The sequence below is a fragment of the Puntigrus tetrazona genome, chromosome 6 (assembly GCF_018831695.1).
Source record: "Puntigrus tetrazona isolate hp1 chromosome 6, ASM1883169v1, whole genome shotgun sequence".
Lineage (NCBI taxonomy): Eukaryota > Metazoa > Chordata > Actinopteri > Cypriniformes > Cyprinidae > Puntigrus > Puntigrus tetrazona.
The window spans coordinates 11,465,336-11,482,389 of NC_056704.1; the positions used below are offsets into that span (position 1 = coordinate 11,465,336).

General features: G+C 36.3%; 1 protein-coding gene across 2 annotated transcripts in view; it reads right to left on the bottom strand.

Annotated features, from left to right (window-relative positions):
* Positions 1 to 15,858, bottom strand: part of pkn2b (protein kinase N2b) — a 31,357-nt gene extending 15,499 nt beyond the window's left edge. For both annotated transcript variants that reach the window (XM_043241801.1, XM_043241800.1), the window contains exons 1-3: positions 15,425 to 15,858; positions 5,830 to 6,130; positions 1,973 to 2,127 (exon numbers count right to left, since the gene is read on the bottom strand). In XM_043241801.1, coding sequence (XP_043097736.1) covers positions 1,973 to 2,127; positions 5,830 to 6,130; positions 15,425 to 15,445 — 477 coding nt within the window. In that variant the 5' untranslated portion in view covers positions 15,446 to 15,858. The remainder of the gene's footprint in view (positions 1 to 1,972; positions 2,128 to 5,829; positions 6,131 to 15,424) is intronic.
* Between the last annotated feature and the right edge of the window lie 1,196 nt (positions 15,859 to 17,054).

Below are 17,054 nucleotides of genomic sequence, written 5' to 3' on the forward strand. Positions count from 1 at the left end.
GATTTCCTGAGGGGGGAGGGGGGAGAAACATAACCGAACTGTTCTATTCCAGTTCTCCTTAATGTCAGCTGCACCCTAGGGGGTTACGGCCATGACACTGGCATGTGTGTATAAATGAGTCTAGTCTGGCTTCCTTTACCTCTTTTGGAAAAAGGAGAGGAGATTTCGCTTTTTAGGGGACATGTTTGCTAACATCTGTTTTCATTTCTTGGGATGAATCTCGTCTCCCAAGATCTTTAAAAGATCAAACAGCTTATCCTCGATGGGAGTAAAAGCAAAGCAAAGTATTTAGCGTAATATAAAGATTAAGTATGTTTGAAATGCTTTTTCTATTCCGTCTTAATACGCAGGGGTTTCAGATTTTCACTTTAAGGCCTTGTTTACACTAGCGTGTTTTCGTTTTAAAGCGCATAACTTTTGCAAAGTTTATACCGTGCACCGCTTCAGCGTTTCCCCCCCGCAAAGACGGATATTTTCGAGAACACTGCAGACCGTTTTAGTTTAGTTTTTCAGTGTGAATGGACCAAAACTGTGTCCCAAATCGCATACTTGTGCACTATTCTGACATTTTGCAGTATAAATAGAGTGAGAGCAGTGCATTCACAGTGAAAATGTTTAAGAGAAAAAGTGCACTTCAAATGCCCGGATGATGCACTCAGATAAGTGGGGAATTTTGGACACTTCACTCACCGGTCACAGCTTTTCAGGGGCTATCAGGTGCTAAGGTTGGATGAGCAATTCGTTAGAAAATGGCAAATGATATCTATGCTTATGTTTACATTTCTAGCAGCCGCAACCATAACTAACTATTATATGCATTTTGGATAGGGCAAGCGACACTCTCCTGCTTGTACTTGTCATGACAGGTACTATTGAATGTAAATAATAAAAAGAATAACTTCATCTTTGATAGCAAAACAAAAAGTTTGGCTTTGTTTTACATCTACTACACGTCATATGCCATCGACTGGGAAACGTTTTGAATTTCCGGTTAGTAAAAAAAAAGTTAGTATTCCATTTGGGACGATACTAAACACGACAGTGCATAGAGCATAAGGGCATAGTACACGGTGCGTTATTTGGGACACAGCGTGAGACTTTTGAAAACAATGGCGTGGCTGCACACATTCTCTCTGTGTATCCTTGACGACCATGTAGACAATAGCATCATGCTCATTGTTGTACCATAGATATTCAAAAGGTAGATGACTTATTTGACCGCTCCAAGCATGTAGATAAATGCCACTTAGATGGCAACTACCGTCTATATAATAGGGAGCCTACCTATTCCTATCTATGGCTGTATCTGCATCAATGGTCATGTGACAGGCATTTTATTTTGTGTAGTGTAGACATGGATTGTTTTCTGAAACGTCATATTAAAATGAAAATGCACTAGTGTAACAAAAGATCTGGAAAACGTGTTTTTGCAGCATTGACAAATGCAGACTAACAAAAAGTTATATCTGTGTTTCTATAAAAGATATAATTTTTTAAACATGCATGCTGCAAAGTTTTGGGAATGATGATTCCAAATATTAGTGATTAGCGATAGCCAAACTTGAATGAACATCACAAAAGCACCGTGCCCATTTCTGGCTAAAAATTAAAGGCCGTCTGTCTCTTAAAGCGGAAAGCGTCGCCACTCAAATCAAAAGCAAGAGACAAAGTTCCACAGTTTAGTAAACACAGGCAACGTCTTTAAGTTATTCTTTAAGTTGTTCTATGACTCAAGGGTGGCTCCATCCAAACATACTAAACAGCCCCAACACTACAACATTGGTTCAACCAATGATCTGAGTTTGGGGCAGGAGTCAGGACTGCTTAATGGCAAAAAAAAGTGGAAATGTTTTTGGAAGTGGTCCTATCGTTTTTACAATATTGCTTTGTAACGGCACCACTACCATGTTTGTACCGCAAGCAAATGCAATAGACTACACAAACCACGTATCCTCTAAAAGCAGCCTACTACCTTGGAAGAGCCGTTGGAATACATCTGAATCATATTTTCTGCTCCCTGCTTGACTTTGAGCTCGATGTCGGCCTGTTTCTTCAGAGCGGCCAGTCTGCTACTGTTGGTGGACGTCCGTGCTTCACTCTTGGGGGTGTCTGGGGTAAGCGGGTACTCTGATATTGGACAAACACAAATCGACATTGAATATTAGTGAAAACACACCGATCGGAGAAGGTAGGAAATGCAGCACAGATTAGCGTTAGCGCCCAGTCATTTTTAAGACAGTAAACCACATACAACTACACTGAAAAAATAAAGTGTGGCTGATGATACTACAATTAACGGAGCAGAAACCTTTGTTTTTGGGTGTAAATCTTTAAGTGATCTGAAAAGTTCACAGAAGTTAATTCTATTAAATATCGTTTTAAGGTGTACTTAACACATCAGTGACATTAAAAACACTGAGAAATCAAAAGGTGGATGGAAAAACATAACTTTTTTTTTTCTTTTTTTAGCATTGGATGAGTTGTGTAATAAACAGAAATGACAAATGATATAATGACACCCAGTGAAGGACTTGTGCAGGCAGGAAAAATGCTAATGTTCTCTCGGGTGACAGTGAGCCAGTTTCTCAAAGACTCTCTGTGAAAGCAACCAGGTCATCGTGGAAAGACTTGCACAAGATTGAGCAAACACAAACATGAGCACAAAACACCTTTAGAGAGAAAAGCTAAAAGAGAAGGCAAGACTGGATTGCCAGCATTATGGTGGCTTCATCTTTAACTAACCAACTAATACCTAGACTACTGAAATATTCATGCGATTTAGAACTTGATCGAGTTGACACAAATGACCTACGGCTGCTTTTGACGTTTTCTCTCTGAAACTTACACACGCATAAAAACATGCCATGCAGGGTTGTTTTATTAGCTGAGGTTCAGCACGATGAGATCATCTACTCGTGTCCTGACAAGAACGCCAACCACAAATGATACACCTGCAAAGGTAAGGTGGAAGCCCTGTTTCTGACAGCTCTGTCGTAACATATGGAAGACCAAAGCTAAATACTGATATTATAAAAAGAGTAAGAGTCAGTAACACCAGAAAAGTGGTACCTGAATGGGGACATGCAATACTAAATCTACCGTTTTCCATTTTTCCAAATATCATTTTGCTAATTACTAGACAATCAGCTTATATTACCTGACATCAGTGGACTATATGGACTTTTAGTACCGCTTTTAATAATATTAACTGATATCAACGGACATTTTGCATTACTGTTTAATAGTGGATTCAAATCACACAGGATTCATTAAAACATTGTGAAAACTTGACAACCACTTACAATAACCAAAATACACTTAAATAAAAATGTCTTTTCCTTGACTTGATCTATAAAACAAAGCCCACTGACGGGTTGCGTCAACTACCCGCGCAAAAATATGCAAATGCATATTTCCCTGCTATAATATAAATAAAAACTTTACATTACAGCCAGTCGCCATTACATGAAAATAAGACAGATAATACTGTTGTAGTTCGGCTGTTAAAAAGGCCTGTAATTAAGCATTTGTCAGGTTTTAAAATATTTCACTTGGCCTTGTTAGAAATAGACCAAACAGGAATGCGATTAATTCCGCCAAGGAGAAGACGCCTCCCTGCGTGATTCATGTGTCAGGAATTCCCATGCATCCCTTTTTTTGTAATGGAGTCCAAAGGGATTATTTCAGTTTCTTAGTAACGCATACATATATACTGGGCATATAAGAATTCAGAGTATTCTTTTATAAAAAAAACATTTTCTAACGAAAGTACTGGACCATGTGTGTACCGCTCCGTACCATTTATACATATTTCATACATTCAGTTTCATGTAGTCTGCACAGTAATTTCATAAAAATTCTAATGTGTCCTGCTAAAATACAAGCACACAAAACCAGCTGAATTTTTGTATAATCTATTTATTTATATTTTTGTGACTTACACATGAACTGTTGTTGCTAGTATGCATCGGTTACGGCCTGTGACAGTTTTAAAGTATTCCTATAATAAATGCAAAAATAACAGAACACTGTTGCTTTTATAAACGCAAAGTACAGCGATTCAATGAAGCATTTGTACAACTAACCAGGAAAAGCCTCACATTTGCCATGGGTTTCCCCGATGCTAAGTGCCAGGAAAGACATGCTTCCTGTCCTAATTCTTCTGTAATCCCTCCATCACCCTCCCTCACTTGAAGATGAGCAGGTTGCTTCTGTGTGACCAATAAAACATTGTTCTGAAAGCACCGAACGGTAGACACAGTCAATTACAAAAACCTAATAAGGGTCCAGGAACGTTTAGGCTTGATCCATTCACAACAAGAGTATCGCTAGTTCATTATAAAATCAACAATACTATTGGGATCACGCTCACACTGCATTTTCTTTAGGCGACGGATAAAAAAAAAAAAACATATAGAGCCAATCAAAACTCTTCCTACTTTGAAGCGTGTGCTGCTGCAATTATGAATAGACAATGTCATCGTCTGTTGGTGTTAGTTATCGTTCTGGGTGTGAACGGGTCTTAACTAAGAAAAGGCACACAGCTGGCGAGACACTAACAAATGCATGTGTATTCAAAGAAACTAAAAGACATTATTTCAAACAACAGAGGTCCCCTGAAGCACTAGCAGAGCAAAGAAATTACAGCCTTGTAATCATGAGTTTGCATTCATCACGTCCTCCAAGTCCACAAAGAGTCACACTAGAATATAAATCACAGCCCACAACGCCATGAGCGTAATGCAACATTTACACGCAGCAGGATGCAAAGGCTTCATCCATTCTTGTCGTGCTGCTGCTTTTCATTCATTTATGATGAACTCGACAGTTTCTGAGTCACATTATACTACTGCAATGTTATTGATGATAAAGTTCACAGGGAAATAAAAACAGCTGCATAAATAAAGCTCTTCCTTCTGTAGCTACCTCATGGTTCAAATGAGCAACAATATCAAAATTCATCAGCAAGCCTCTTGCATAACCAGAAGCTCAAACGCAATACCTTCTATTTTGGATAATCTCTTAAACCCCTGGCAAATTATTATCATTGTTCTTTGTTGTGGCGATTTTTTTTTTCAACGGTATATTACAGGGTACAGTAATATCCATGGATAACTGTTGTTTTGGACACAACGTTCTTGGTTGTACAACCACAGAAGAACAGAAATAAAAGGCTGTGGTTGCACCAAGATACAGTACCAGCATGAGATGGTAATAACATGGTACTTGAATGCATACCATTATACTGAAGATTAGAATATTTATGTACCATGATATTTAGAATGTACCACAACATAGTTCAAAGAAAGCTATGATATTACCTCAGTCCAAAAGACTGTTTATTACTACGACACTTTGTAAGGCTTGAGATAGGCATTCTCAATTATTATTTTTTTTTTATTTTATTTGGCCATAGCAGTAAAAAAAAAAAAAAAAAAAAAAAAAACTCAAAATAGTCGTTGAGGGATTCATTTCCATCTGTTTAACTGGTTTTAAACCAATCCAAAAAATGTTCACTTGTTCCCCAAGTGTTATAGGTTTATTACTATATCTGTGCATCTATAAGAATCTGATTAAATAGTGCTCCTTTTGATGTTCATTTAGTGAAAAACATTATATTAACCACATTTTATGGCATTTTTAAATCATAGGAGTTATGGTTTGTTATTAATACACTAATTTGAAGCAATTTCAGTGCAAATAAACATGACAATATATTTTTAAATCTATTAAAAAAAAGCTTTTGTTTTCGCAGTACGATTTTGTCAGCGATTAAAAACACTCCAATAAATACAAAAGCTAAAAAGACAGGAATAAAATCAGCCTTACCTACAACCTCCTCTGGGTCCTTCACCACTATGTGTGCGTTCAGTTCCTGAAGCTCCTGGTGCAGTTCCTCCACTTTCTTGTTGGATTTTTTAAGCATGTTGTCCACATAAGCCAGGCTCTTCTTATCTGTGGTCACCTTCCTCAGGTTCTCAGCTCCTTCTTTGATCTTCAGCTCTTTGCGGATCTCTCGTTTTATCTGGTCCTTGATCTCATCCAGCTTTTGTTGGACCATTGTGTCCGAGAGGTCCAGATTTTGGCCAAGACCAAGACGTTCTGAAACCATCTGACCCCGAGTATCACTCTGAGGAGCAGGAGAGAGAAAGATATAGCAGAAATGTTTACAATTATCCGAGGCATTCAGAGACATGGAATGCATCCTGGAATGAAGCATCATTCTCAAGACGCAACGCAAGGGCCAGTTCTCGGAATAAGTGGTCTGCATTGTGAGAGGAATATCCTTTCTATGCTTCAGAATAAAGGAAATTCACTTTCACATACACGGTAAGAGTGTGTGATCCGGTTCAGGTTGTTATGCAACAGAATAAAGCAGCAGCTAATCAGCTTGAGGAGGCCCAGAGATCTCGCAAGAACAATGCAACACCTTCAGACAAGCACAAGGGTCTAGGTCAAACCCTTGGAGAAAAATGTTCCAGAAATATAGCCTGTAAACCAGGAACTGGACATATTTGAAATCCCTTTTATAGCCTTAAAAGTTTTTTAAAAAGTGTAATTTTAATGACTCCAAAAACAATTGAAAAAATAACACACATTATTATAAAAACAATAAACAAACATGTTCAAGGTGAAAGCGAAATTGTGCCATATGTTTGCCCAAAAGGTTGGGGCATCTGTCTGATAAACAGCTATATATTTTTTTACTGATTCTGACAAACAGTCATGGAGGTAAGAATTAATTTTCCTGTTTATTTATTTATTGACTTTTTTTTTCTCTGAATGGACCACATGACTTTGATTTGGCCTAAATTATTATCTCTATTAAAATGCGAAATTTTCTGCCTTCGTCTTGGTCAACTGTTGCTCATCTTACTGTCCTGACACTATCGGATGAGAACTAGAACAGAGATTGAAAATGAAACCAATGTCTTCAGTAGACCTGCATTTAAAGTTGTTTCATAATTAATGACCTTAGCCATACTGACAGCAACACAACTGCTGAACTGAACTGACTCCACACTCGAGCAGAATTGAGCTATATAACCTCACTATTGTCTTCTGCAGAACTGCATTACAGCTGAAAAAAATATTCATTTTGCAACATTAATACTGCTATTGTCCTCTTTATTACTGGAAAGCTGCTTTGAAACAATCTGTATTGTATAAAGCGCTATTACATAAATAAACGTGAACAGACTTGATCATGTCACTGACCAAAAAAAAATCCCAAATAGTCAAAAAACATGAAGTAGTGATACAGGCAGATAATCTTTAGTAATAAAGAACCCATCAATTGCGGGTAGATGAAATAATTAATGATGCAAATATTAACTACACTGTCTAAAATATGAAATTATTTTACAATACCAATTTTCCAACCGGAAGACAGACACGTTTCATTTTTGAATAAAAATGAATGATTGAAGGGAGTAAAGCCTGCATCTGAACAAGGTATCGCTCACTAGTCCCTGTGAGACTTATACACGGGACAGGTTTCTTCTTTAAATTAAAAAAGTAAATGTATGTATAGTATTACAATGCTAAATGAAAAATAAAGTTAAAACAATGCAAAAACCCGTAGAAAGAAAAGAACACATCTTAAGCACACAAAAATAACATAAGTGGATTTTTTAAAGATTAATTGCTGCTTAGAACAATTACGTAATTGTGGTGTCCGTAATTGTAATTGCGAGTAGAAATGCGATTAAATGAGCAGCCCTACAATAAACTACAGACAAGCAAGCAACCCTAAGCATATAGCAAGTACATTTAGTTAATATTAGTTTAATGTACTATTAGATTTCATCTGATGAACATGACAGAAGACATTAGGAAGAATGGTGGATAGAAAATAACTGGTACCCACTGACTTTTATGTGATGTTTTCCATACCTCAAACTGTAACATTTTTTCCAACAGAATAAATAAATGATGATAAAATCTTAATTTTTGTGTGAACTATCCCTTTAAAGACATCTGCACCAATTCACCGTTTATCAAGACATTTAGTGCAGTTTGTCCTCATCCATCTAACATCCTCTTGGACGATGCAAGTGTTCGGTTTCGTAAGGTTAAAGCATACATCAAAACAAGTTTAACTGAGAATTATTTTTCACCTTAGGTCAGTTCAGTGCACGGCCTTCTCACTACAACATGGTTCTCAAAGTTCGCACGGACATGAGAAGACCCCTCCTGAGAAAGATTTATAGACATACAGCAAAGCCGAGGTTTGGCATTCAGAGCGTGTGTTATCAGCAGGGTGGGGTCAGCACACACAGATCACTGACTGAGGAGCCCGACTGCTTCAAATCAAATAAATGTGGCCACACAGAGTGAAAAACTCAAGTGGGGTGATTTAAAACTAGAGGCTTCCTGAAAAAAAACAGGACAATCAACATCTAAAAGGTCACCGCAAGCATTAAAGTGCAACGGCCCATAAATCGTAACGCTATAGATCTAGAAGAAATCAGTTTTAGTGGCTGTAAAAAAAAAAAAAAAAAAAAAAAAAAAAAAAAAAAATATATATATATATATATATATATAGACACACACACACCAATGCATCACGAGTATTCTCATGTTTTTTTGATAATTAAGATGTCAAATATATCTTTGATTAAATTCAATTATTATTAATTGAATTATCAAAATTAAAAAGAAACATCTAAAAGCAATTTTTAACGTTATTAGAAAATGGCCAATACTGTCCTCAAAAATGTGCTGTTGCTATAAATATAGTGGTGTATTTATGTGTGCTATATATGCTATGTGATTTTCACATTACATCTTAAAATGTACCACAGTGAAGAAAAACTAAAACACAGAGTAAACACACACATTCATCATTAATATAATAAAAACATTACGCTAATATCCCATCACAGCGATTCCTTTATAGTTAGAACTGCTCTCATAAAAATAGAACTATTTGTTACATGTTTAAACCTACACTTAAATGTAAAAAACAAAAAATATGTAGTGTATTTTAATGAGAATAACTGTACTCCCTTTCTACTGTGGAAAGCCTGTGTTGTTTAATGAAGACTTTGTAAAATGTCAAGACAAGCCTTTTTGTAAAATAGAAAAAATGGACAGCTGTACTTTTTTTTTTTCATCATTGTTTTCAAATCATTAAAACATTTTCATGAGAGTCAACTAAAAACTAATGTAACAAATGTTAAACCTACACAATTTCTCAAGCACAGTACCTCATGACGGCAATTATGATATTCAGTATATGGAAACATTTTGACATTTGCAAAGAATGAAATCATCTAATTCTAGGCTAATACGCGTGCACACGTCATTTTCTTTTAGGCTTCTATATAAAATATTAAAAATAATACCACTAACTATTTGGACCAAAACATACGGTAGCTATTAAAAAAAAGTGAGATTCCTCGTGAATGTTTTGATCGAAACAGAATCACTTTTTGAGAAAAAAGGCGGCTTAAATAATAAAATGTGTGTATAACAAAAAGACTGTGTGTGTACCATACAATATAGAACTGGTTCTTACCAAGAACGGGACGATTCCAGCTGTGCATACAGACCCCAACATTGTTCTCTCTTAATAGCACAAAACCCTCAAGCTATCTTAGACATCCAGAACTCTCCGAAAATATACATTCCCAAACTAAATGTAAAACTACAAAGCAGCAGCACAAAGCTCTTTTAACAAGGGGAGCCTGTTAAAGTGTGGAAATCAATCCAGTGTTTAAGCTAGTGAAGTTTTGGCAGTGAAGAATTCCATTCAGAGTAAGCCTGACGTCAGATAAGCTGTTTGTTAATCTATTGAAGGTCGTGGTGGTCTTAAAATAACGAGGGTCAAAGACATCAAGCGTACTGCAATTCCAGTTGCTTTCCTCAAATGTAACCAATCAGAACCATACATCAAATTATTACTAATTTAACACCATTCATACGCTATAAAAAAGCAACACCACCAGAAATCCCTCATTCAATAATTCCCTCATTCATAACTCCAGGTGTCAGGGATCCATGCATTATAAATGTGCTGTCACGTTATTAAAATGTAGATTTCCAAGGCAAAAAAGGTCACTATAAAAGCCAAACTGCATTCTGTTGGTCAATGTTCTGAATTGTTCTTACTAGGGCTGGGTATCAAGTTTTTAGGAACTGATCGAATTATATACCCTTGAGTATCGAAAAATCAATGCTGGTGGCTGGATCTGGTGAGGCATCGATGAAAAAAAAAACATCTAACCTGTTCTTTTTCATCCATAGTACTTTTTGTGAAAGTTCATTTTATAACCGGGCTTTGAATGCTCTTACTTTCAAATAATGTTTCACAAGAAAAGATAATTGTCTGTTTTGGTTACATCTATACGCAAATATTAAATGTGCACATTGGCAAATACAACGATTTTGGTCACCCGTGCACTATAACTTCTGATTTTGATCTAATGTGTGTTTTGGCCAAATATTGTTGTTTATATGGGCTATTTGCATCCTTTTATAGCAAGCTAATATTTACACCTGCTTAGAATTGCTTAAAATTAGGCAGAACCTCGTGAAATTCATATAGCCTACTGTAATAGCCATGTGTTTATTAGCTTCATGTTTCATCCGTGGAAATGATTTATTCATTTTGTTACATTTTTTCCCCTTTGTGCAGTGGCTCAGAAGACAAAATAACAAATCCAAAGTTTGAGGTAGTGAGTAACGTAATTTTGTTAAAACGGATTTCATAAAACTCGTAATCATTCAGAAACCAGTATCAAAGTAAAGGTATTAGTGACGAAAAATTCTGAACAATAGCCAGCCCTGTGTGTGACCAACGTGAGCCTGTTGAGATATCTGCCTGGGGAAACCTTCTGCATTGCAATGACTGGATTTCGCCAAACAGTGGTAAATGTGACACCACCTCAAGGTCACGAGAAGGGAATTGAAGACGTCAACTGGTTTTGAGAGCCAAGAACCTACAGCGGCTGGGGAACAACCTCGCTTTCCTCCTCAGCTTTCTGATATATAGCAGTGAGAGACAGGGAAACTTCTGTGTGCCGTCCGTGGAGAGTCCTGTAAAGGCTTTGGCTGGCTGAACGTGGAAAGTAACGCAGCTAACAAAAAAAGCCGAGAATTGACGCTGAAGTAAGACAATGCCAAGAACGTGAATCGGTGAGACGGAGGGGGTGGGGGTTTAACATATACAACTGTACGTATGAAGAAAGGAAGAAATAAAGGACGAAAATACTCTTGGTTGGGTTTTTCTCCCATAATAAATGCCCCACCCTGTGAGAAGGACCTGGCTGTGGAACAAATCCACTCACAGGGAACACGTTGCATAACAAAACTTACTCCCAGACAGCAGGTTACCAAATGGCTTGTGACAAAGACCTTCTGATCATTTAGGCTACCTGTACAAGACAGAAGCGATCGAATCAAACAGCAAAGCTTCAAAAACATAGACTTCACTGCAGATTCCAGCTGCGAGCACTAAATCGACGACTTCAATTCCTATTCACACTTCTGTGCTTACAGGGCCAGATTATAGATTAATAAAGCATTTCAGAGTGGTTTCTTCCACAATGTTACGAGCTCAAAACACTTCTACAGTTGTGAATGATTAATAAGCTTAAACGTTTCAATTTGGATCACATAAATCTTTATGAACAGGTTATTTGATGTAGTAAACGTGCTCAGTAGCTCACCTGGTACAGCCCTGAATGAAACCGTCTCAACAACTGACAATCGAGCACAGTCTCGCAGAAGCAAGTTCAAATTGTATTTTTAATTGCCAATTTGAAAAGCCTTTTTAATAGGTTTTCTTTTGTTTAAACTGTAGGTTAGGCCTAGGGTATAGGGTTTATCGTATGTTCTTGTAAAACACGATAAAGCATTGGCGCATGGTTCATTTCCAAACAGCTGGAATGCGTACAAGAAAGAGGAAGAGGAATCTCTGAAACTGGTGATCCTCGGCACGGTCAAACTTGTTTTAATGAAATGCACTACTAGACAAAAGTGAAGCGAGCAGAGAGCGAAAGACAGAAACTCTCTCACCTATACAGTCTCGTTCCTCTAACTGAAATTGCATTGCCAGTGTTTTTATTCATGCAATTTGTAAAGCACTTTGAAAATAGCAAAAAAGCTCTTTCACCAAATGAGTGAAATATATTGTCAAAAAATTAGTAATAAATTGCAGACCATAATATTTAATAAAACGCACTGCTGAATGTAGCCTATTCAAACAGCGCTGTACGATCTTGTTAGCCTGGATTCAAATCCAAATCTGAGCTAAAAGAGTGTTACTCGTCAGCTGCTAGGTGACATTTTCATACATTTTAATTAAAATAAGAAAAGGAAGACAATAATAATGCTAATTTAATTTATTTGTACAGTAAAAAAATACATGCCTGATTCAAGAAAGGGTCTCAATAATGGCCAGAAATTGTTTTTGTAATTCATTTATTTTAAGTTAAATTGTGTTTTGTATAGTTATATATTTAATTAGTGTTAAGTAATTTTATTAATTTTTATTGTTTTGTAGCCAATACATTTAGTTTTCTTTAAAAGCTAGACAAAACTATAAAAAGCACATTTTGGCTATTCAATGGAGAAAATATATGGGTTAAATATATGGCCAACAATTTTCATTTTGTTGCATCCCTACTGCTAATAAAGCAGGTGTATATTACTACCATTGATATATATGACTGCATGTAACTGGACTATTAAATTAGAAAAATCTAAACTATTTATATTTCATGAACTATTATTTTCTATGTCCTCTATAACTTCAACTTGTGAGTTAAAAAGAGTTCATAATGGGTAGGGAGAGGATCTTCTCTGAAAACCCCACCCACTGATCACGAATGAGCTCATAGCCAATGAGGGTTTGAGCATCATCCTGTTCATCCTATTATGGTTTTACCGTGACTCCCATCACCCACGCCAGTGAAAAGACTTTCCTCTAACCCACTACCTTTTTTTGTTCCATTACCGTACTTCTGCAGTTAACTCAGACTCAAAGTAAACATATAAGCCAATAGACCATGTGTTCTGGCACAGAAAATGTCTTGCATGGGATTCTTTACAGAACTAGACTAAATGGTAACATATGTGATTTGCCAAGTAAAAATTAAGATTAACAAAGATTTTACACTTTAACTCCGTATTTAAAAACAAAACAACAATAATGACTTCTAATCTGATTCGTCATTGGTCAAGCTGCCCTATCCTGTTTGACAGGTCTGTGCCTAATTTACGGATTGGATCTACACTTTTGCAGTAATTTAAGTAGAAGCAATAGCTGTAATTCTAATAACATTAAATTTAATCATTTAAAATATCTTAAAAATACTAATAATTTGGATATTTAGTAATGTAGTATTTGTATTTACTATTCCCATGAGATTTTCACTTCCCATGGGGAAAAATCTGCCAACCGATTGACCATTATGCAATTACATATTTTTCAGTATTTGACATTATTCGATTTTTTTTTAAACAAGAGCTTTTTAACCATTTAATTATAATTTTTAAAGATGTTTATTTTATGCATTGTAAATGAACTGATATAAATTTTGAAATTCAACTTAAATTTAATATATATATATATATATATATATATATATATATATATATATATATATATATATATATATATATATATATATATAATGGCCAAAGACATGTTTAACATATTACAATTGGTATAAAAAAATGTTTCATGTAAGCCACTGTCACAGCTTGTGTTCTGTTTTATGGTTTAAAGTTTAATGGTTAAGTTACAAAAAACAAAAACCACCTTTCGGAGTAACAAAAAAAGAAAGAAAGCTCGCAGTGAAGTTCCTTTCCAAGGAAGTGTGCCATCAACTTCAGAAAACAAACCGACATATTTTGTGGACTGCTTATGCCAGTGTTTTTGACCTAAACTAATCTCTATGAAAATATAATTTGCTTATTCTCACATCCTCTTCCTTAGCAACACAGATAACTTCCTCCCCAAAGACGGTGGCATTTCTGAGCTAATGCCTCTCTCCTTCAGTGATTTGGCTGCAGATAAGGGCCAGAGGATACCTGTCCAACACTCCAGCCAAAAAAAACCCCAACCTGTCGGAGTCCCTCTGAACGTTCAACCCGAGAGTATCAGTTAACCTGTTGAGCGTCAGCTGAGCCTCATTGCAATTAGGTGAGGAGGAGACACAACCCAAACACAGCAATCAAACTACTCCCTCTCAAAGCAACAACATGACACGGGTTTAGAAACGATCCTACTCACAAATTCACTTCATACCGTTTTCACTCGAATCGCGTTTTGTTGGAAACATTTGCCGTTTTTGAATGATAGTGCAACGCCTAGCCTGAACGAATAAACATAACAGGTTTAGCTATAGTTTAAATAGGCAAAACGGCACAATATAACACGATATTTGAAGAAGCATGCCTTTTATGAAACACACAGACGCAAATCAGACACACAGTTTCGTTACATGACTAATGAAGAGAGGCCATCAAATTAGACTACAGCTGGACTAAAACCCTTACATAAGCCCAAATATCCATCGATGACCTTGAGTTTGCAAAAAGCCAGGTTATACTTATCTAAATTAATTCTGAATCAAGTCAAAACTTGAATATTGTTCAGTGCTGGCGTCTGACCTCGGCTGTTTGTAAAGTTTAGCACTACGTTTTCTTGATATAGCACGTAACTTGCAATTACTTTAAAACTGAATGTTTTTTTTACTTTTTTCTTATAAAGAGCAGGCAAACAAACACTGACATGGCCTCATACAGTATTTAGCAGTGTTTCAGGGAGTCGCCAGGGTGGAATCGTTCAGGATGTGTTGCTAATAATAGATTTTACTCCAGATTTTCCCCTCACGACAAAGAGAGGTTCTGCACCACGCTTTCTACATTTATTTCGCGCCCGCGCATACACCCCCTTTTTAAATATTAATATTTCCTTCCCGAAAACAGCCCGCAGGGTTTTTAAGAAAACGAAAGGTCATTATCAGTGCATTTATGGCCGGCAAACGAAAAGGAAACGGTTTGTTTTCAAATAGTTAGGCTGACGTTCATCGTAAATATCACGCTGAAGAAATAAATTAACGATAAGCTACATGCGAACAAGGATAAAGAGGTAAAAAGCGTTAGGTAACCGCTGTTCTGAATGCAGCTGAATTGATGTAAACAATATTTTTACACACACACACACACGTCGTTTGCAGTAAAATGCATATCTTATACATGGGCTGGGATTGAAGCAACAGTTGGTCTATGTGTCAATATTTCTAGGCCACATTTAACCCTTTCAGACGCAGTTAAAAGTCACCATCTAACGCTTAAGAAGTGTGCTGAAATGTTAAAGTGGCGATGAAAACATAGCTACCGAGAACAAAGTGAGCTGACGGCGCTGAAGCGCGCGGTTAGTAAATAAGAGATAAAATTATTCTCTCACCTGCACGGGATCGGCCGCCATCTTGCCTCTTAATAACTTTGAATCAAACTCAAGGGAGCAAAAAGGAGGAATGTCAGTAAGAAGTTAAACCTCTTCACTTCTCTCCTAGTTAGCTCGTATTTCTTCCCGATTCTGAAGAAAACACATCGGATCCACGACTTTTCGCTATTCCACAGCGCAGCCGGTAAACTTCCTAATTCCCATGACGCTGCCGAAATATCCTTGTTTAAAATATATTTAAAAAAAAGCTTCGTATGAAAGCTTTAAATGTTTCAGGAAACCAATGCAATAGCTCTCCGTGACAGATGTAGGTAAAGGGCCGAGGAAAGGCGAGTGTTTTGAACGCGTGTATTGTTGAACACGCTCCTCTCCTCTCCTCTGCTCTCCCAGCTGGAGTCAAATCCTACACTTCCAGTCATGTGATCAGAAACTCTATGCAAGCATTTTCCCATGAGTGTCCGTGCACACTGCCAAATATAGAGTTTAAATCATCCTTGTATATTTACTAGAGCCTCGTATCGGATTACATCAGCGCCTAATGTTTAAAAAACGACAGAAACGCATCAGAGAGGGTTTCCTCTGCGTTTGTGAAATTACATTTTTACAAAAGACTGATACTAGGTGGGGCTCGGTGCTTTCTGTAGGCTTCAGCCTGCCAAAAATATAGGGATAAGTGTCTTATAGGATGCTTTGTTTATTTATGACATTTATGCAAGGATTGATGCAAAACACAATGTATTAATCTGAGTAATAATATGCAGTAATGCATATTATAATAATAATGCAGTAGCCTATTATAATGAGGCCCAGTATACTATAATATATATATATATATATATATATATATATATATATATATATATATATATATATATATATATATAGCCTAATTAATGATTCATTATAATATCATTATATATATATATATATATATATATATATATATATATATATATACATATATATATATATATATATATATATATATATATATATATATATATATATACACACATACACATATATATATATATATATATATAATGACATTATAATGAATCATTAATTAGGCTATATAGTAACATATTTACATGTGAATTGGTATTATTGGTAACCAATATCTTTTTTTTATGCAAATATAGTATGTAAATCATTTAGGTTTGACAGCTACATGATGAAACAGGAACAGAGAATAATACACTCATTGTAAGGGTCGCATGTTGCCATGTTTCCTCAGATTCCATCGTCTTTCTCTCCTATCAATGAACAATATTTGATTTAATAAATGATATTTTAGTTTTTAAAGACTATTAGGATATCGCAATGCATTGCTCATAAATCCGTTCGGCCTGCTTTTTGGTTTGAGTTTGGTTGATACCACAGGGAGTCATCTCCTGTCTGAAACCTTTGTAACCACCATTGGCTTTCTGACTTCCCAGCTCCCAAGGAGCTAAGAGCTAGACACTTCCTGTGGTAACAATTAAGCTTCCTGTGTAAGACCATGTGTTTCTCTATCATCCGTGATAATCTGCTGCTGCTTTTATAATAGGTTGCGCCGATATGCTCGGTACAGGGGTTTAGATGAACCAAAGCATTAAATGGCAGTATATAGCATCCCAAGAGTTCCTCA